The sequence below is a fragment of the Phaseolus vulgaris genome, chromosome 9 (genome assembly GCF_000499845.2).
Source record: "Phaseolus vulgaris cultivar G19833 chromosome 9, P. vulgaris v2.0, whole genome shotgun sequence".
NCBI lineage: Eukaryota > Viridiplantae > Streptophyta > Magnoliopsida > Fabales > Fabaceae > Phaseolus > Phaseolus vulgaris.
The window spans coordinates 31946536-31969515 of record NC_023751.2 but is presented as its reverse complement, the minus strand read 5'-3'; the positions used below and the strand labels follow the sequence as shown (position 1 = coordinate 31969515).

The window sequence follows — 22980 nt, the reverse complement described above, 5'->3', positions numbered from 1 at the left end:
AAGAAGAAGAAAAGAACAAGAGGTGATGATTTGAGATCAAGAAACTGCAACTGCATCATTGTTGGCATTCATGAATGAAAAGCGAGTAGGCTTTGGATGGAAAGCCTTCCTCTTATGAAGATGATGATGGCTAGAGGGCTCAATAAGTTGCAGGAGAAAGGTCTTCAAAGAACTGGGTTTTGCAGGCATAGATGAGTACAAAAGATGAGAGGTGCTGGAAGGGCTCCTGGGCACAGTTCTGGGGGGCTTCTTCTTGTGCAGGCTACATCTGAAGGAGCCAGGGTGTGTGGTGGGAGAGCACAAACATGCACGTTTGGTGTGGGGTTGGGACTTTGGAATTGGAGGAGCACTTCTTGATGCCATAGAATAGTTCAAAGCCCAAGAGGGAATGGAATTGAAAGCTAATAGTTGTCTTTTTGGAATGTTTTTTAGGCTTCTCTAATGAGAGGTTGTGGTTCAACATGAAGCCTCTGAAGGAGATTTAATACATTGATAACCTTTGTTTTAGGGAAAAGTTTCTCTTCACACTAAAAACAAAATCACACACATTTAACAAAAATAAAATATATATCCTTGTTTTAGTGGGAATTCCTAGTAGATAAGGGGTTGTTAAAGTAATTTAGGGGCAAGTATTAGCATTAAGGAAATTTACCAATTTGTCCCTGGGAAGACTACTTTGTTGTTTGTATTGTTTCAGGACGTTTACATCTTAAATTTCTCTAGACTAAGAAGTGGAAGTGAAGGTAAATGGTCTAATCATAAAACAAGTTCCTCTGGTATTCATGCATCTATGTTCCAATAAAGTACTCAGCTTTAAGTCAAAAACATGTTGGGGGGTTTCTCTCACAGTTAAAGTTCCCAACAAAATCAGTACTTTTTCTTTATTTCTTCTTTGAGTTAGAAAAATGGATCCAACTGATTTACACTCGTTTCTATGGGGCCATCTTTGCCCTTATATTTGTAAGGTAAAGTGTATTAATAAAAAATTTACAAATAAAAAAGAAGATATGAAAAAAAACTTGTTATAGGCTCTGATTCCCTTAAATCTATAATAAATCTACTTTTGGTCTCAGAATATTGTAGTCTGATCAAATTTTTTTAATATGTTTTTCCTTCTTAAGCTCTGAATTTAAATAAAACGAGAAAAAAATCTGTATCTTTTAAATTTGAGAGAGTAAAATATTTTTTTAAATATTTGGAGATTAAGATCTCATTCATTCAAAATTTCAGAAGCTAAAAATATAATTAAACATAAAAAAGAGAAAACAGTGCGAATTTTTTTTACAGATAATGCAGTCGAGTTAGAAATAAGAATATTATAAAAATGTTGTTGTCAACTAATGGGAGCTTTGAAGATATGATGGTGGAATGTATAAAGAACACAGCTTTAAATCCTCTGGTATAGAACGCCAGCACAACAAAAGTGACTTATGTCAGATGTTTTACACTATGAAATGAAAGATCCACTGAACTAGTCTCAGTCTGTTTGTTACCATCTGTTGACTGGATTTGAGAGCCAACACCAAAAGAGGTATCAACATTAAGTGCTTGCTTCTTCCAGCTCCTGCTACATGGGGATCATGACATATATTCCTCAAGCACCTATTGTTTTGCTACCTAAAAGTAATACCTAAAACTGTTGATTCTGGATGCAGCAGGTCGAGGAGGAACCATCGAAGAAGCTACATCAGAATCGAAAGTGCCACTGGAATTACCATAAATTGGAGTGATGTTAGTTTCAATGACCTCTCCTTCACAAACAGGGCACTCCTTCGCATTTCCATAGGCATATGGCAAGTGATAAAAGCATGGCCAGCAAAACATGTGACCACAGCAGGTCAACACAGGATCTTTTGCTACGGACATACATAAGTTGCAATCATAAAAACTTACTCTGCCTCCCCCTTTCTTACGGGTACACCTTTCCACATCCTCCAATGCTTTAGCTATTAGTTTCACTCCTTTCATCATGCGCCTTTTCCCACTTTCATCTATTTTTTCCTCAACTCTCTGGTGCTCCATTCCTTCCACTTGAGCCCCTGTCACCACTGCACTTTCTCCAGTGGAGTTGCTTATTTGGATCCCAGAGCCAATCGGTGGCTGATTCTGATGCTGCCCGGTTCTGGAAGGCACTACTTCAAGAAGGCGCCTAATACGGTCCTGCACATGTTCATGAACAGATATTAATGCTTCTGATAAAGAATAAATTCAGCATTTTAAGCATGAGTTGGGCTTGGTTCAAATCAAGCTCTTTTATATGAACACCTTGAGCTCTTTTCCAAGTTTTCACCATCCAACTGCATAATATATGTATCCAGATTCTAATACAATTTTTTGAAAAATAAAATAATGAAAAAAAACAAAGTCAGATAGATGCTCATGAATTCAAATAAATATACACAGTTCTAGTCAAATATCAAACTCAGTTCGTGCCTTTCTCAAAACTAGTGGAATATTTTGTTCTCATATACCCAAGGACTTATATAGAACACATTTTGCAATACAAAGGAGTATAAAGCCCAATAAAAACTAAAAACAGCGTATATTAAACACGACGGATCTGACATGAGAGGCAAGAAAATAAATGTGTGAGCAACATAACAATCTTACAATTGTCCTCACACGATAGACCAAACTTGACCAAGGCATCCCCTACTTTATTGGCTAACAGAAAAATATGGGGAAAACTCAGTTTCTATATTAAATCATGAAATAATGAATCTGATTGGCTAGTGCATATCACAGTTGCATTGCATGACTAAACCCTGTACCTATCTATTTGATTCCCCTATGGGAGTCTGATTCCATTGCAATCCTGAAAAATCCATGCTTCCAAACTGTTTTAATCCCAAACAAATTGCACAAAGACCCACTTATAACACAGTGCAAAATTCTCGAGTTTACTGAGTGAACAAGAATGAATCTGCCCGCTTAGTCACGAAGAACACCACATGCTGCTTTACTCGTCTAGAATGAAACAGTTCCATCAAAATTTGGTTTCATCTACCCAATCAGTAGAGATAGCCAGTAGATGAGGCTAGGACAAACAACCTTTGTTCTTACAAGGCTAAAATGAGACAGAATACCACAACCTTGATCCACACGGTTCCTACTGAGCTCGGTCTCCTCCTATCAATCTTTTAGATTTTTAGATATAGGTATCGGTATGTTCACAATATGTTCACAAAAAAGAGGATAGCTGCAAAGGCAATCTGCTCAAGTTAGTGTGTATTTAAGAGTTATACATACTATTCAAGTTAACTCTTACCTCTCACATGATCAACTACTTATACTATTTTATGTTGAACCTTTACTTTTATAGGTTTTGTTTAGCCCAACCCTCTTATTAAACCCACTCTTACATCTTGTTTATAATAAGTCAATGTTTGTCTCTAGATTATAATCAGTCAATGTTTTCAGGGCAACTTCAGTCAAGCCACCTACTCTAGGGACTCAATGTTCAGTCCAAAATCAAACTTTCCTCCCATTCCATATCATCCCAGTGATGTCATGGCATTTCTCAGCTATTTAGTTACCAACACTCATCATTACATTTGTACTTTGATGGTACCACCTCTAGCCCTCCTCCAAAGGTCATTTCTCTGGTCTCCAAGCTAGCCATCACCTTATATGTGAAGTTAACATCTCTAGTAGATCCCTTAAGGCCACCACTAAGTTTGGGACTACATACTTTTTTTCCAAAAAAGCAAATGAATTTTTCCCTTGTTAGCTTCTTCATCTCTCACAACAAATTCTCTACGGTCATCAAATGTGTCACAAATATCTTAGAGATCTTAGAAGATGTCATACAATAAATTATCTGGGTTCACTCTTCAATAATTTGGTCTTGAAAATGTCAATACACATTCTTTTAAGCTTTAAAAAAATGTGTCCCTTTTATATTGACTATTTGGCCTAAGCTTAGCTTGAGGCAAGTTTGTATAACTTCTATGACTTGAGAATAGCTTCAGCCAATAGAATGAGATCGTCAACAATCATGAAATGAGATTTACTAGGAGTCTAGGACCTTCATCTGATAATTGAATAGGTTTCCAAAAGTCATGACCAACCACCAAATTAATCGGATAGCTTTTTCAATAACACCACAAAGGAAAGAAGAAATCAGGTCACCTGTGGAATACCTGAAGAAGAGGAGATAGCCCTCACCACTTCACCATTCCAAACATTCTAATTGTTGGATACAATGTCAAATTAGATGTATAAAATGATCAAAGAAACCAATATCTGTGAGAATTTTCTGAACAGAATTGCACACTAGTCTGCTATGCCTTATCCATATCTCTTTAGATTGTCATCTATCCCTTTTCTGTCCTTTCTTCATTCTCATAGAATGAAAGAATATTGCACCTGCTTTGGTTTTTCTAAATAAAAAATCTCCATTAGCATGGGCTGACTAGATTCTCAATTGCCTCAATAGTTTGGCAACAACAGTATAAAATGACTAATGGGATGAAAGTCTTTCCTATTGCAGACCTGCCACAATTTTGGGATGAAAGTAATTAAGGTATCATTTATCTCAACCACTTTACTAGATTTTGAAAAATCTCTTTAAACAGATATATTTCAACAACTTCCCATTAACTCTTGAAAAAGCTTGCTGGCCATCTCTCCCCGGAACATTAACCCTCCCAAATCCCCAAACTACCAGTGATTTGATAAATCTCCTCATTTGTAATCTCTCTTTAAAGACCTTACATTTTAATTTCCTCGAGAGGAGGAAAGGAACCTGAGAGACAGAGAACCAAATATGCATCATTTCTGCCACCATCTATTCCAAATCTCTACTATCTGTCACCCAATTCCCTAATTTGCTGAGCTTCATATGCATTTTGCCCCACCTAATTATAACTGAAATACATTGAATTCTAATTGTTTGACACTTTTTTCTCCAAAGAATATTTTTGGTAGATTAATTTCTTCATATTTTTTCTATAGCTGGAACTGGAGGTCTTTTAAGCAGTAGTATTAACTTCAGATTACTGGAAATGGCAGAAAGCCAATAATGTGCTAAGTCATATAATGGCTTAAGACAGAGTTGCAATCGCGTATATAAGGAATTCCGTAAGGCCATAATGCAATAGCCCTGTAGGAGTTATTTAACAACACTGTTTCAAAGAATGAACTTGGGTCTCATCCTTGTCTCCTCGAAATGCCCTGATATATTCTAAGTAATTCCTTTTCTGGTAGAAAATATTCCAGAACACTTTTTGTTCCACCTTCGAAGAAAAACTGGAAGAATACAAAACTAATCTTTCCATTTGAGGAAGCCCCAACAGTGCTTGATCAAATCCATAAATTCTTCACAAGTAACCCAGACCATTCCAAACCTGAATGGTAGTATCAGTAAGTAGTCAATTGGGCCTTTCGATAGACTCAAAATAGACGAAAAGAGGCCTAAGGAAGTTCTCAAGGAACCAAGTTCTCTAGTGCATGTTAAACTGTTCCATTTGGGTCCCTTCATCCTTAAATTTCTGTAACATTAAGGATCTCGATTGCAACATTTGTCTTTGACGAAAGAAAGGTTATCAGAGTTGCATTGCACCATCATGGTTTGCAACAAGCCAAAATCCTTCCAAGACAGCATTCTGGTAGTTCTCCTTGAAGGAGAAGTGAACCAGGAAGTGATCTGGGAGCTTGTCTATAATTAAAATCGAGCATGTTTTAGCCATTCTCGATGGAGTCTAATCTACAGTACCTTACAGCTAACTTCTGACCCAAGAAACGGAACAACACTAGGGTGCTTCCGCAAGGCGAAACACAAAATTTGATGATGATCGAAAGTAATAGTGATAATAATAGTAAAGCAAGAAAATGAGAAAAGAAAAGTGAAATTGAACAACATTTGTGAATGAAGAAAAAAATAGAGTGAAATTGAGTGGAAAATTAGAGAGGACTCACCATTGAGACGAGAACGTTGTTACGTTGAGGTTGGTGAATCGGTGAGAAAAGAGTTGGCTGAGATAACTGTATGATTTATAAGGGTCATTTAGGGAAGAAGTGCGTTACATTGTTTTTCAACTTCACAACCTTTTTTTCTTCCTTAAACTAATGCTTTCACTCATGCATGCTTTTTACAATTAATTCTTTTTACCATTAATAACTATTCAAAATTAATAAATTTGATTCCTGGAAAATATATCAACAAACTTACATAATTTTATTACTTTTAAGGATTAAATAGGTTCGAGAGAGACTGAATTAATGAGAAATTTATTCATTTTTAAGTTTAGAATAGATTTTTCTTTTTTGCTTTTTCTCCTTTTTAGATTAGATTTTGTAGAAGAGTTCTTTTTTATTTTTATCTTGTTTCAGAAAAGAATATTTCTTACTTGTTTAATTACTTTTATTTTTTATTTTTTTTTCTAATGAAATGTGATATTTTAATATTTTAATGGAAATTAATTTAACGATAATAATTGTCATTTTTTCTTATCATAACTATTTATTGATCTTCTTATCAAGAAAATGTATATTTAAATAAAAGGATCTTGAAGATTTGTTATTTCCATTAAACTAACATGTTTGGGTTTGCTACCATGGTTAGGAAGGTTAGCATAAAGTTGGATGTAATTAGAATGTAATGTTTTAAGAGAAGTAGATGGAGATGATGGTGAATTATGCATGAAATATGGATTTATAAATCCTTGAACATGCATATATAAATTGATGTCTTCTCTATCTTTAATTGAGATTTGTTTATGAAATTATGATCCCTATTTTAAGTATGAAGACATACTGATTACTAATTAATATCAATCTAATCGATACTAATTAAATCAATATTAAAAATAAATTACTAATATTTATTCAGCTGACATTTAATTTAAATAAGGTAACTAATCACTTGTATATTTTATTTTTAATACAATAAAAAAATTAATCTTTGATATAATTAAATGTGTTTGGTCTTTAATATTTGTCACATGCATTATTAAATACAAACTTAATGTTAATATGTAATTAAGTTTGAAAGGAAATTTTTACTCTTTTTTTTTTGTTTTATAAATTTAAAATTTTTATAGACTTAAAATTAATTGCATATTAAAATTAAAAAAATTTAATTAATGACCAAACACTTGTTCATTTATATAATTATTCAGTGAATTTAAACAAAATTAATACAATTAAAATTTTTATCTTAAGATCGTAGTTTTTTTTCTTTGTTTACTAAACACAAAATATATTAATATTTATTATAATAAATTATCTATTTATCTTTTAAATACATATAAATATTAAAATTAAATAAGATTAACGGATTAAAATAAATACGACACTAACTTAAATAAATTATATTAGTATTAATCAAATCATTGATAAGTATAAATATTAAAATTAAATGAAATTAATATTAACCTAACCATTACTTTTTAATATATTTAATTTAATTAATTTTATTTATTTAATTTCAGCTTAAAATCGGTTCAACCGGTTCTGTTTAGATTTATCATTTAAGCAAGTTGAGAAGAGATATAGGAGCTAGCTATAAAAGATTTTTTTTTTATCATTATGGTATTTTATTTTTATCAAAATGAGATCGTTTTTAAAAAAATTATAAATTTAGACAAGTCGGGACAACTTGACACGACTTCATATGTAGAAATCGTGGCAAGTTGACACGACTTTGTCAGCCTGAAGTCGTGCCAAGTTGGCACAACTTCTGTTACATCATTCCCTGAAGTCGTGTCAACTTGGCACGATTTTGTCCCAGTCATATAATATAATATATATATATATATATATTATTTTTTATTTTTTTTAAAATTTTCTTATTTATATATTGAGTAGTAAGTTATGTAATATTTAAAATTAGTTTGATACATAATTTTCTAAGGATGCTAGTTTTAAGCAATAAAAAATTGGATAATTGTGTATGGATCTTGACAAAATAATAATAATAATAACATTATTAATAATAATATTTTTATATTATTAACATTATTAATTACTATTATTATTAATAACATTATTAATATTATTATTATTATTATTATTATCATCATAGTCATAATAATTATAATAGCAATAATTTGGCAATAAAATTTGTGTATCTTAAGTCTTGGATTTGATTCCTCATGCAAGAAATTGTGAATATTATTAATAAAAAAAAGGGGAATGATAATGGCAGAGTATTTTAGTAGACTGAAGGGGGACTGAGTAGTGGCTCAAATCCTCAAGGGACCACTCTCATATTAATCATATGCACCACATGAACAATTTCCACAAACCAATAACGTATATAAAGTTTTCGGAAATTTTGGCTTTGAGTGCAGTACATGAGTGTGTTATCAATGAGAAGGGGCATAAGAAAGTTATTCAATTGTAATTTTGTTTATCTCTTCTTAAATAAGAGTATTTTCTTATTTAATTTTAAATTTTGTTGATAAAAGAAAACAAAATCATTAATTTTTTATTGGGTTCAAACCACTTCTCATTTGAAAATTGAAGGATCATTTAAAGTGGATCATGCAAGAATTTTATGGTTTTTACACTACACTAAAAATATCATTAAGAAAAAATACTCTAAAATTGAATAAATGTAGCTTATTGTTTAGATAATAAATGTTTAATTATCAGATTTTTACTAAAATAACAAATTTTATAAAACTCTTGTCTTATAATGTTATAATAAGCTAATTTTGTTTTATGTTTAAATAACAATTTTTTCTACAATGTTTAGACAATATATTAAAATATTTATTGTCTACACAATATTTTTAAAATGTTGTCATTTTGTCATATTTTTTTAAATGTTGTCTCTAATATTTTTCATTGAGACAAAAACAATTGAATATCAGGATAAAGTACAAATCATGGAGAGTACTAAGAGAATCTATCAGGATAAAGATAATCTAATGAAGGCAATGACAGTAATGTAGATAAAACTGGAGCACATTGACGACGCTACAATCAATTGAGCAATGGTGGCCACAATAGGTGGTAACACAACTACAATGGACACCCACAATGATGATACCAAAACAGAGGACGACAAAGGAGGAGTGAGGGAGGAGAGAAGAGATGAAAATGAAAGAAAGACAAAGAAGAAGTGTTCACTTCAAGTGCATTTTCTACAATACATAATGATTAAAAAGCATAATCTTTGTATGATACACATACGTTGAAATAAATCATCATCGTATGTGTATGATTTCATGTAGTGAACTACTTTATAAGATAAGAGCATATAGAGTCTAATAACTTAAATCATCTTATAAAATGTGTTAATTATTCAGTAGTGTCTATTGAATTAGATTTTCTAATAATATTTATTCTTATGAGTTGAAGTACTAGCAATCATTTGTTTGTTTTAACAATTTTAGTTCACTTAGTTAGATTCAACTTAACTTTTAGTCGTCTTTAACACTTTTTTCAATAATATCTACCTCTCTTAAAAGAGAAAACTTTTTTGAACAACGTAAAATATTTAGTTTACATTGTTACGGTATTAACTCGTTCAAAACTTCAATAATATCACATAATAAAAAATTCATTAAAAATAAATATTAGTAATAAGCATACTAAAGTTAATACATGTAAACATATTGTTCACAGTAACATAAGTAAATACTCAAATTCATAATATTTTTCAATTTATTTAATTTTTTAACATAACATATTCAATTAAAAATATAATTAATCTTCTTCTTAATATTATCATATTTAATATGGTACTAAATATTTCAAAGAATAATTTAATTTATATACGTATATCCTAACATAATACTAAACATAAATATAAAGATATATAATTTAAAACCTAAATTGCATTTTTAATGTTTTAAGTATAGCAATGGTGTGATTTTAGTTTCTTCTAGCACTGTGAATTGAGTCCTCCGAATGGTTTGTTCTCTCAAATTCCAATGCTATATAAGTCAATGTCACATTAATAAATTCTAAATGGGAAAAGAAACTAAATCTTATTCTACATGTCTCTCAAAAATCTTATTGCTTGATTATAAAAATTGTGTGCACAAGTTTTTACATACTTATCATTGTCTTAATGCAAATTAACCATACATTTAAAAAAATATATATATACAAAATCCCAGTGGTCAGACAACTAACTGTATGGGACACTTTCAGCATCAACCCAGGATCTAAATTGGCTGTTATGGGTAAACTGGAAGTCTGCAATGCTGGCTGAAAAATGAATAACAGAAATAGGCCACAATTTCCAAGTAACCCTCTACAGTGATGAATTGTTCAGTGTACATAAAGACTTCTAGAGCTTGTTCTTGGATGACAATAGATTTATTAGAAGGCATTCAACTCTCCTCCGACTCTGCAGACATCAGAATAGATATCAGGCAAGGGTTTGTTAGAAGAATAGACATGCTTACATAATAAGGGAAGCAACAAGTTGGGTACTATGGAATTTCAAGGCAGAAACTATACACCGGAAGAAAGGAGTTACCACTTTACCACCGGTTTTCATACAATATGGAAAACAATAGATACATGAAAATGATACAGAAAAACAGTTTCAACTTCCACTTCAGTCATTATCGTACCATGTATGGCTTCCATGTTATTTTCCTTGAAAACACCTAGAGGTGATCCATGAACAGAGAGAAGCATCTCGCCAGGTTTGGGTAGTCTAAGTGTTTTGGGTGTCATCCCAATAGACAACCTCTGACTAGTCACCTGCAAATTGCTTACACAGACAAATTAAATTCAGAACTAATTTGGTGCAGTTGGCTTTTCTAAACATCACAAAATCATTATAACACAGTTGGATGAAAATCAGACAATTCAGATCTCAAATAAATGTTGTAATTCCGATTTACTGAGATAAAATATAAATTATTCCAATCTTCATCTAGCACTCAAGAGTTGTTGACCGTGTCAATACATAGAAAACTAACTCAAATGAATCCAGATCCAATTCATTCAGCTGTTAAATCTTAGGAGAACCTGGATATCCTTATTTCTTTGCTAAACAAACCAGAGTTCATAATAAAACAAACAAATAAATACATAATAAAGTAGCAAGAAAGAAGATACGAACCCCGGGAGTCTGAAGACCTTCCTGCAGTGCTAGAGTGTGAGTGTCAGATGGCTCCTCCAAAGCCTGTATATATAGAAATTTAGATCTAAATAGGCCCAAAAAATATCCATTTAAATTGAAGAATTCTTCGAATCACTTTATAAATAAGAATGGATGAACAAGAGCAACGCTATTACACGCATTTTGGAGTTAAACCCTGTTTATTACGAAATACTCTGCTGCAACTAAAGAGTAATAAGGCTATTGCTAATAGGGAAAACATTGAGGAAATGTTCTTTTTATGCCAGGATTTATGTTTTTTAATTAATAAAATAACACCACATTGATCTTTTGTGTAATATTTTCAGCATCGCGCGGCATTCAAAGCACCCTACAAAGGTGTATGACAATAACTCATACATAATCAAAGTGAAAAGAGAACAAACATACAATGTCCTTGAATTGCAGGTTATCAGCACCAATAAAGCTCATTCTCCCTGCCACCAAAGAAGTAACTATGTCAGTTATAAAAAAATATGTCAGGCTTAGCAAGTATGTATAGGCATGGATAAAAAAGTAGGATGAAACACATTTTGATTCCAAAGAGCATGAAATGTCGTGTTTAAATAAGTTTCTTCATAAGTACTTGTAACAGTAAAAATTAAATAAAAATTAAATAAATTGCTTCCTAATCTAAAACTGATTTATATATAAATTAATTTATAGAGATAACAATGAAACAAAAGATAAGGACTCATGGAAAGGAAGAAAGAAGAACATGATTTGTGATATTAACTCCAACAAAGAATCTCAAGATACAATGCACATGAAGACCAAACTATCCTTAACTAATATATGTATATATATATAAAAGCTCTCTCATAGCTCCATATTATCCAGTTTAAGCTAATTTAAGCTTATGAAAAATTTATTTCGTTTTTCTCTTCTACAAGAATCTATGGATAAATTTGTTGAAACAAATCCATAGTCTACTAAAATAAGGAAACGCAAATTGCTAAACTAAGGAAGTTGCTAAACTTATTAAGTTGCAAATTGCACTTCCAGAAGCTATGGTTTTTTTTTTCTTCTAAATTTCTCAATTTATAAGTAATGTGAAAATGTTGGACATTTTCAGAATTCAAAAGTACCTGCACTGGCAGAATAGTCAAAGCCTGGGAAGCGAGGGATCGATGCGATGGACAACCTTTGGAGCAAAGAAGCGTGGACATCCATTCCATCGTTACAACCCTCGTTCTCTCTCCATTTCACTTCTAGATTCTTGTTGCGTTCGTCGTTCACGACAGAGAGATTAGGTAGGGCTTCTTCAAAAACCTGCAACACAGGCTTCCGAAGCTCCTCGGTGCTGAAACACGAGCGCAACAATCGCAGTTCCGTGCGCAAGTGCTCGATCTCCACGTCGCGAACCGCCCTAATCGCTCCAATTTGTCGCTCCATCGCTACACCGAAGTTCAATTAAACTCAAAACACATGAAAAAAAAGGAAAAGTAAAATTGAAATGTGAATGTGAACCTTGAATTTCGAGGTCCATGAATTGAGGTGGCTGCGTCTGAATTTGAGAGTCCGGTATTGATTCGCGTGCTTTCGTGGTAACCTTCCTCCTACGCTTCGGCATTTTCAGATTCGAACAACAACAAAATGTAAAGGTATACGAACTTAATCAACTCTACTCAACCGTCTCTGTTCACCCAAACTTGTAGATTTGTTCTTTAGGAAAGAAGAAGCGGAGAGAAAATGTAACTTTTGAAATTTGAATATATTGGGCCTTTACTTATTGGGCTAACTATTCAGAAACAATGGCCCATGTTTGGACCAGTTCTAGCTAACACTTTTCATGGACTCTTTCTTTCTACACCTCCATACCTTCTTGTGCCACCCCCATACTAAATGTGAAAATACCATTTTATTCTTTTTTTTTACCCCTTGGATTTGAAATAATAAGAATAATAAGCTTATGGATTATGTAATCCAGAAGTCAATTTTATATTTAGAAAAGATAATCCAGAAGCTAATAACACATCTGAAAAAAAAGCTTCTTGATTACATAATCCGGAAGCTAATCTTATGTATAGAAAAGACTTTCGGATTATGTAATTCGGAAGCTAATCACAAAAAAACTTTCGAATTACATAATCTGGAAGCTAATTCTGGATCTAGAAAAAGACTTCCGGATTATGTAATCCAGAATATTGAGAAGGATATTTTTGGAATATGAAAAACTTATGGGGGTAGCACAAGAAGGTATGGAGGTGCAGGAAGAAGCATCCATTTTCATGTTTAATTTGCTTTAGGAAAAGGAGAACAAAGAATGGGGATTGCTATTGGCACCCCCACACATTCTTATTATTTGTTACGATGAAATTTGTAATACGAAAACATACAGTCAAAAAACCTTCTTTTTGTGTAAAAGTTATTATATATAATGAAATTTTATTTATGCCCTTTTTTTAATATCTTTTGTACACAATAAAAACTTACTTTTATTATATAATGTAAAATCATCAATAATTATATATGAAGGAAATCTTTTTCACACATTTTATTTTTTTAATATATATGTATATATATTTATACTTATATGTAAAAGGGATTCTTCATTATAATCGATTTTTAATGTGTACAATTTTCTTTCGATTCTATCTTTGTCATTTCACATAAATTATTTAAAAAATAAAATAATTTTTTAATTTTTAAATTAATATTAATGTACAATTTTTATATGTTGACTCCTCACTTTTTTCTTAATTCCTTATTTTAAGGCAATATTAGGAAGAGAGATAGCATACTCCCACACCAAATCTCACATATAAGATAAAAATAACTTCCATTTCTAATCATCCTCTTCACTTCATTTCAAGGAACTATTTTTTTTTTAAAACCATTATTCTTTTGTATCTACCATCAAGTCAATCATAACCTTAACATGAACATCATCATACTCTCTAATCTCAAAACAAGAAAAGAAAAAACTTGAAGAAGAAGAGAGACTCAAACCGAAGAAGGAGAAAAATAGGTTTTTTAATCAATTCATCATTTTTCTTCTATATGTTATTTTTTGTTTTTCAATTTCGATCATCCAAAACTATTTTTTGTATGTATGTAAAATTATTTTTGTATGTATATTAAATTTCTATAATCATGAAAGTTTAATAAAAGAGACAAATACGGATACACAAACACAACCATGCTTGTGTTTCCGCTAGTATATAACTAATATTTTTTTTCTCCTATTCTATTCTAAAAATAACTTTCCATCACCTGTCATATTCCATTGATTTTTCATAATTTCAAAATTATCTATTTTCTTGCATATTATTTATTAATTTCTCTAACTATGACTTCAAATTTTTAAATTTTCCCACGTCACTCTTCAAAATCTATAAAAACAATACATCTACATTAACCAATTTGTATTTATGTATTGTAAAGTTGGAAAATATAAATAAATGGTTTTTAGATCATCATCCAAGTCAGTTTATTTATTTATTTGCTCACGTTAAAAAAAATGTAAAATGTAACCCCCCTCACAGAGCCACCTTTTCTTCTTCTTTTTTATTCTTTCTCTCTTTCCCAACTTCTCTTCTCTCTCAATTTTCTCTTTCAATTTTCATCTATTTCAAAATCTGATCATGCATGTTTTAGTTGAAGAGTTAGATATATTTCTACCCAATCAGATCTTTAAACAGAGTAAGTTCATTTTTATTCTAAAGATCTCTTATTTTCCATTTTTCTCTATAATTTAGTCAACAATCTTAGTGGGGTCAGTTGAGAAAAGTGTTTCTCTCAAATTAAATTCATACTAAAATTTGGTAATGTTTGGATAACTTGCTCTAGATTCTTAAATTTTGGAGTGATTACCCTGGGCTAGAAAATCTGGATGTGGAGGAGACGTGGTCCCATTATTCGATTTATCTTGCAGTTGTTTATTTATATACTGTTTAAACTTATAGAAATATTAGATTTTGATAATTTAGTATTTAAGTGTGTTTTTTTAATGTTGTTAAATATGATTTTTGAATGTTGTGGATTGTGTTTTGAATGATACTGTATGATGAAAATGGTATGAAATTGAATTCATACATTTGGGGTAATTTATGAATTGATGTTTGTTTGTGTATTAAGTATTGATGTCTATGTGGTAATAAAGATCTACGGGCTTCACTGATGATCTAAGTCACATAGACTAAGATATCAAGTGAGAAGTTGATGGGGGAGTTCATGCACACCGTGACATATGAGATGCACGCTTGGGTTGTATTGAACTTACCCTGATTGTTTCTCTAGGATTCACTGATAATCTTTGGATCAGATGTTAGTCTCTAGTAGGACTTACTTAAAACGAGTCTTCTAGAAGGTGCTAGTTGTTATTTTGTTTTTTGAATATCCTGGATGTGTATAGATTCAAGTGAATTTTATGTGATTGTTTTACGTTGGGACTTGAAGAAGATTGAATAATTGAGAAATTGATCCATGTAATTTGGTTCTCTTTTGATTTAATTGTGTATATTATAAAACTTTATTTTCACTAGCTTACTTTTGTTTTCTTGTTGTGTTGTGAACCGGGATGACTATATTATGTACATGAGCAGATGATTATACATGTGTATGAGATTCTAGAGGGTTTTAGGATGTTGTTTTGAACCTTATATTATTAATATTTGGATTTCTATAAGTCATAATCTTGTAATATAAGTATTTTGAAAAACTTCAAGTCTGTACAGAGATCGGTAGAACTTGTATTATAATAGTTAAATATATTTTTTAGGGTGTTAAATGAAAATGTGTCTTAACGAGTGGCTAGAATTTAAGTTTAAATGCATTCCATTCAATAAAACTTACATAACATTATTTATAAGTTTGCAATTAATCTATCTCATCAATTTAGAACCAAATATGTAAAATAATGAAATAATGTTGATTTATTATCCCAAATCAACTGCTTAATGGATACAAATCAGGACATATATAAAGAGATTGAATTTTATTTCACTACTTCGTAAGGAATAAGTTCTTTTTTATAGGTTTAAACTGCTAATATATTTTAGTGTAATTAAAAAATATTCATATTCATATATGATATACTTGTCTTTTATATATATATATATAATGAATTTTTTTAATTGCAATAATCACTGTTTGAAAATATTACAAAAATAAAAATATTTAAAATGATTATATTAGCATTAATATTATAATAATTATAATTATTTTATATGTTGAATTAGTTACATTATGTCCACCAAACATGATTTAAATATAATCATGAGCGCTATTTGTATTGTAAAAAACACGTCACCAAACAAAATTAATATATCTTAGAAAGTTATATAAGATATCTAAACTATTTAACTAAATTCAACCAACTTTTAATTACTTTGAAATAAAATATATTTAATTGTTTGTTTGTATCATTCTTAAAATAGTATTTAATCAATTAGTATTTATATAAGAATTAATATTATATTTATGTAAGTGCAGTTTGAATGAAGTGAGCAGTGTAGTATTAGTAATATTAGTAATAAGCTTGTTTCAAAATGAGAATAAGTTTTATGTCTGGAAAATAAAATAAAAAACATGTTAATATTAGTAATATATTTGTTTTTTTATTTTATTTAATAAAAAAATCTTATAATTTATTTTTATTCTATTTTTCTTCTACCTATCTATTTTTTTACCAAAGAAAGTTGAGTGTGAATAGAATTGTGATTGGAACTCTCCACCAACCATTTTGCTCCAAAATCCATTATGTACATGGATGAGAAGAGGTGCAGATACACATATAAAGTATGCTAAACATAAAAAAAAAAAAAAAGTGTTAATGCTACAAAGTCATGCTCCTCATAGTCTTTTTAACAATCTTTAAATTTTTCTATGCAATTATTAGAGTATCTTTTGTAAATTTCCTATATCTTTTTCACCTCATTATTATTTTTTTAAGTTATATTTTTTATTCAATTATTTATAAGATTTACATTTTCATTAATATTTCATTTACTTATTGCTTATTTAAAAAGTATTTTTATTTTTATAGTCTACAGTTTTTTATGTTAATAAATCTTACAAAAGACGTCTTAATTTTATAACCTAGTGTATAAGCTGAAGAATGGACATACTATAATAACCAAGATCAAATCCATGGAAGTGTTTATAAACAAACGTGTACATAATAAGTTATTGATAAACTATTTTGATTTATTAATTATTCTTTTAAATTTACAAAATTTATATTAAAATAATAATTTTATTCATAAATAATGTTTTATCAACAATGTAAGTACACAAAAATTGTTAAATAAAAATTAATTTTAAAAATAAAAATAATTAATCACTATATTAACTAAATTAGATATTATTTTAGATAATACAAAAATTATTAATAGCTAAAATAAATTTTATTATTAATAAATAGTTTATAAAATGGTATCTAATTAGCTACTAAAATTTTAACTAGTTAAAACTTTGATAATTAATTAAATTTAAAAATTATTTATTAATAAAAAAAATACTCTATATACTAACATAGGAACTAATTTTTTTTTTATTTTTAAAATTAATTTTTATTTAATGATGTCTCTGCAAGAAAAAAAAAATTATCCTATAAAGATTTAATTTAATTTGTAAAACTTAAAATATATTAATAACTTAATTAACTTATTTTAAATATATTTTAAATTAAAATAAAGTATATAGAGTTTTCGAAGTAAAATAGCAAATATATATATATATATATATATATATATTTTGATATTACAAGAAAACAAAAAACTTAAATAATTATTTAATGAAAATTCTAAACCTAAACGTTTGAACAAAAATTTAAAAAATGAATTGACAGGTTAACTTATTAGCATATTGGTGGTTTACTAGATGGATATGTACACGTTAATGGTTGAACTACCTAATCTAATATGTCATTCCAAAATGACTATAAATAAAATAAACTATTATTTTTTATTCTTACTTTTTTTCGACCATTTATTACGTTTGTATTTACAATATTTAAATTAATTATTTATTCTGTTATTAATAAGTGAAATATTCACATTGTTATCAATAAGTATGAAAAACTTTAAACTAAAATCAACTTAGGATTTTTTTTTTAAAAAAATTATAATAAATTTATTTTAAAATTTATGACTATAACAATTTTAATTAATTATTTGACAGAGTTTGGAGTGAAGCATTCATGGTTGATAATATATAAATTTTAGATTCTAAATATAATTGAAATGTGTGCAAATTAATCTTCCAATGAATTCACCGTATAAATATTTATTTTTTATTTCAAATATACGAGAATTCTTTTTTATTTCTAAAATAACAGACGTAATCTATTATCATCCTTACAGTTTTCTGTTTGGAACAAAAAACAATACCTTGTATAGTGAGTTTATTTAATTTGCATGTTATATTATTGATACAATATTTTTGGACTTTAATATATTTATGTCTTCTATATATGTGAGTTTTTTTTTTAATTTAAATTTTTGTATATATATTTAAGTCTGAAATTTTCTAAGTGTTCGTTTACTCTTTGCAATTAACAACACTTATTTAATTTAACAATTAAACACAAAATATTAATTAAATAATTAAGCTAATAAATATTTTAAAAATTAATATTTTTAGATCATTTTTATATATAATTCAACTACTTTAAATAAGGTTGTAACTTATTTTAAATTTTCAATATACTATGAATAGTGATTTTTATTTTTTAAATCTCACTCTTATATTTTATGCAATAGTTCATTTCAACTTATATAATACTTTTTAAAAAATTATAATCTACGTAGACATGTATAATTTACTTTTGATATTATAATTATAACTCTGAATGCAATACAATATACCAAATATAATAAGTTTGTATTTAAAATTAAAATTAATAAAATTATTAAATGCATTTTATATTTTTAAACTACTGATCGTAATGCATTAACAATTATACGTAACTAATATAAAAATAATAATCAATATTTTTCTATACTTCAATAAAAATATGATTATGTTCATAATATATTAAATATATTTTATTATTAATCTTCTTTCCATATAAAATGATAAATGACACTACAATAATCTAAATAATTGATAGTTAAAACATTGGTAATTAGTTAGATATTAATGTAGAAACTATTTAGAAACTAATTTTTTTTAGTTTATAAAATGTCTCTAATTTAGTCATTATAACAAGTAATTATTTTTTATTTTTAAAATTAATTTTTGTTTCATAATTTTCTTGTAGTGTAAAAATAATATAATTTATTATAGATAACATAAAATATAAATTATATACTAGCTTATTGAATAACACATGCTAGCAAAGCTAATGATTGTTTACCATAAGTAAAAAAAAATATTGTTCATGAGATGTATATATATTTTTTTTAAAATGCAATGATTTTAAAATATCATAAATTCTGATTAAAAATAATTATTAAATAAAAATGAATTTTAAAAATAAAAATAACTAATCACTATATTAACTAAATTAAATATTATTTTAAAAATTAAAAAATTATTGATATATAAAATAGTTTATATTATTAATAAATTAAGAAATGTTTTTAAAATTGATATTCAAAGTTTTAATTATCAATTTATATATTAATTTATTGGTATTTAAAATCATAATAACTAATTAAATATCACTTTTAAAATTATTTATTAATAATATAAATTACTTTAAATATTAATTTATTTTTAAAATAATATAATTCAGTTAATTTAATAATTAATTATTTTTATCTTAAAAAATAATTTCTAATTAATAGTTATATTATTTTATTTTATTTTATTCTTGGCTGTAATTTGTGGTAAAAATTAACGTTATATTGTTGGCAGCCACAAGTCACCGTTTTTTCAAAGATGGCAACTTAAAAGTTTAGTTAAACTTTCACTTTCTTAATAGATCTGGAATCCAATTACTAACGATTTACGACTAATATATTGCTTCTAATTTTCAAAATATTTTATTGCTTTTGAAGAAGAACAAACCATTCTATTTTAGTTTGTTATAAGAAAATCATAAAAACTTAGGCCAAATAGAATACCAATGACGTGGTGTGTTTTTATGTCAAATTTAGTATTTGGATTTTTCTTCAAATTTTTACTTACCAATTGAACACAGATACCTAACTTTGACGTAGCAATATGAATGATGTTGAGATTTTTCTGTCAAATACTATATTTCAGAGTTTGTCCTTCATTTTTTTAATTTATCCATTTAAAAACACCTACCTAACTCCTACTAAATTAATACCAACTTTCGTCTATATATATATATATAACGAAAATTACCTTTGAATTTGGTTTGTTCCAACCCCATTCAAATCCATAACCATATTCAAAAATAAAAAATAATATCTAAGAAATTTATTGTTAATAACTAATCATAAAAATATGTTACAAGTAATTATCAACCTCACAATAAGTAATATTACAAAATACAAACATTTATACATTTTAAAAAAATTAATATATAATGTTAGGCAGTAAAATATGTAAGGAGATCTACGTTCTCAATTGATTATATCTTAAATGACAACAGAATTTATTTATCCATCATTTGTCTGAGTGTCTGTAATTAAATTCATCTCAAACATTTCTTATAACGTGAATAAATCTATTCACTAAGCTTTAGTAATAAGTAACTGTGATTCTTTATTCTTTTTATAATTCAATAGATCATCTTAATAAATAATTTTTAAATTTTAATTTTAAATTATTTCAATGTTGAAAAGATAATTACTAATATATATATATATATATATATATTCAAAAAGTAAATATATATTGGAAAGAAAGAAAGTTTGAATAAAATAGTTAGCAGGTGTTTGCTGGTTCATGGTTATGGTCTTATCCTCCTAACACTTGTGATATCCCTTTTTTTAGAGTTGTTTTCTCCTTGCATTAAGAGAGATTTGATATCTTTTCATATTAATGAATATGTGTATTTAGCCTCTCTTGAAGAGTGTAAAAATCACCTTCATGCAATAATATTATCCAAATGTGAGAAACCTCTAAATAATATAGATGTGTGCAAAAAGTTGGATCTTGCATCTTGGAAAGTTATTCCTATGGGAAAAGGGTTTTATGAATTTGTTTTTTCTTTCCTTTAAGACATGAGAATAGTCCTAGTAGTGGGATCTTGAAATCTCTCAATTCGGGTATCTTGAGTCTTTCTTTGGAATAAAGACTTTGTGTCATCTTCCATAAAACTCACTATAACTCAATGTTGGATCATGATTCACGATCTTTCTATAGGATCTTGGCAACCAAAAACAATTTTCTCTATAGCGGGAGAGATTGATACTCCTTCTTCTCTTGTGACTGCACCATAAATCTAGAGTTTTTTTTTTGTTAGAGTGTTGGTTGATATTAATATGCTATCTGTTTTGCCTAATCAAATTTTGGTGGAAAGACTTCATTTTGCTTTTATTGTAGATATTGAATTTGAGAAGTTGCCTCCATTTTGTTCTTCATGCAAAATAACATGGGCATGATATTTCTAAATGCAAATGACATCCTGATAACCTCAATAACACAACCAAATCGTCTTTTGTTTTGTCCAAACTTGTACAATTTAAATTTATGATTGTCCTTACCAAAGAAGATGCCTCTCACAAGGAAGTGGTTGGTGTTACAGAGAAACAAAAATATGCGGTAGAGGTACAAATATATGATGTACCTATTCGTAATGCATGGGTGGTGGATGTTGATAGAGTTGCTATTGATATTGATAACCTTTGTTGAAGTTGTTGTTAGCCAGGTGGAGGGTGAATCTCTTGTTGGTCAAAAGTTTAAGAAATTTGTAGAACATATAGGGGCTGATTTAGGATCTTAGGATGATATTTTTGCTGATATGCCATCTTTGGAGGATGCCCATGAATAAGATGATTTGCTACCAAAAAAAAAACTCATTCTCCCTGAAAATTATCCAAAATTAGTTTATGCCAAACAAGTTACTTTTAAATCTATTTCTCAAGATTTAGTCTTGCAAAATTATTTTGAATCTCTTTCAAGTAATGAACAAGAGGCTCAAGAGTAATATCCGACCATCTTGACAACGAGTATAATTGAATGTACATCGACTACTATTTTCTTAGAAGAAGTCAATTTGGTCAAAAAGTTCTGAGCTGAAAATATGGATAAGGAAGAATCATTAAATGAAGTTGATGAACTAGTTCGAACCTTCAAGAGGTTGGGATGTCCTCCTAAAGTTGGAGTGAAAGCGGTTAAGAAAAAGTAATGATAGTAACGTACATCAATATCATAAAATTTTAATATCGCTGGTGGATGCAAACGAATATTAATCTGATTTGATTTTTTAGATTCAATTGTTCCTATTTGTTGTTTTTAGGAGAGCTATAATCTAAAAATGTTATTTTGTTTGTCTTCTTAACTTTATTTAATTTTTCCTTTTTGTTTTTGCATAAACTCTCAATGTAGAGTTGCTTAGACTCTTTAGAGTTTTTTTTTTTTTTTTTTACATAAATTTGATCTAATCCTCATGCTTTTATTTTATTTTGACACATTTTATAAAAATAAATAAATATATATTTATAATATTAAATTAAATCCTTAACTTAAATTTTTAATTTTGATTATCAAAGAATTTTCTCACCATTAAAAAAGTTATTAATTTTAAATCACAAAATTTCATTAAAAAATAATATTTATCAATAATGCTACGGTAAAAAATAAATAATGGTAACATGTTATTGTCAACCACATCACAATATATTTCTTACATAACTAAAATCACTAAAATCATTATAATATTTAAATTTTTTAGAAAATATTAATAATTTTAATTAATCTTATTTATTTTTTATTTCACAGAAGATTTTATTTATTTTTATTTCTTTATTTTAAATAGTCCTTTATTATTTTACTTCAATGAAAATAATTTTTACAAATATCATTAGACTCAAATTAAATTTATT

The 22980-nt window shown here is 28.2% G+C and overlaps 2 protein-coding genes across 2 annotated transcripts; both read right to left on the bottom strand.

Annotated features, from left to right (window-relative positions):
• Window positions 1-1428: 1428 nt before the first annotated feature.
• LOC137822395 (uncharacterized) lies at window positions 1429-4789 on the bottom strand. The gene is made up of 4 exons (XM_068627282.1): window positions 4748-4789; window positions 4132-4188; window positions 1631-2160; window positions 1429-1564 (listed from the first exon to the last, which is right to left on the bottom strand). Exons 1-4 carry the CDS (start codon window positions 4787-4789, stop codon window positions 1429-1431), a joined length of 765 nt encoding a protein of 254 aa, XP_068483383.1.
• Window positions 4790-9951: 5162 nt separating this feature from the next.
• On the bottom strand, window positions 9952-12757 carry LOC137822736 (uncharacterized). The gene is made up of 6 exons (XM_068627717.1): window positions 12542-12757; window positions 12160-12468; window positions 11462-11508; window positions 11033-11095; window positions 10536-10668; window positions 9952-10306 (listed from the first exon to the last, which is right to left on the bottom strand). Exons 1-6 carry the CDS (start codon window positions 12642-12644, stop codon window positions 10290-10292), a joined length of 672 nt encoding a protein of 223 aa, XP_068483818.1. The 5' UTR covers window positions 12645-12757; the 3' UTR covers window positions 9952-10289.
• Between the last annotated feature and the right edge of the window lie 10223 nt (window positions 12758-22980).

Bases quoted from the DNA above. Each gene is read 5' to 3' on its own strand.
- LOC137822395 (XM_068627282.1), bottom strand. From the start codon at position 4,789: ATGGTGGCAGAAATGATGCATATTTGGTTCTCTGTCTCTCAG. The intron at 4,189-4,747 runs GTTCCTTTCCTC...TCCAACAATTAG, and splicing joins TTTGGTTCTCTGTCTCTCAG to AATGTTTGGAATGGTGAAGT. The intron at 2,161-4,131 runs GTGACCTGATTT...GAACATGTGCAG, and splicing joins CTTCTTCAGGTATTCCACAG to GACCGTATTAGGCGCCTTCT.
- LOC137822736 (XM_068627717.1), bottom strand. From the start codon at position 12,644: ATGCCGAAGCGTAGGAGGAAGGTTACCACGAAAGCACGCGAATCAATA. The intron at 11,509-12,159 runs GTACTTTTGAAT...CTTTGGTGGCAG, and splicing joins TGACTATTCTGCCAGTGCAG to GGAGAATGAGCTTTATTGGT. The intron at 11,096-11,461 runs GTATGTTTGTTC...CTATATATACAG, and splicing joins ACCTGCAATTCAAGGACATT to GCTTTGGAGGAGCCATCTGA.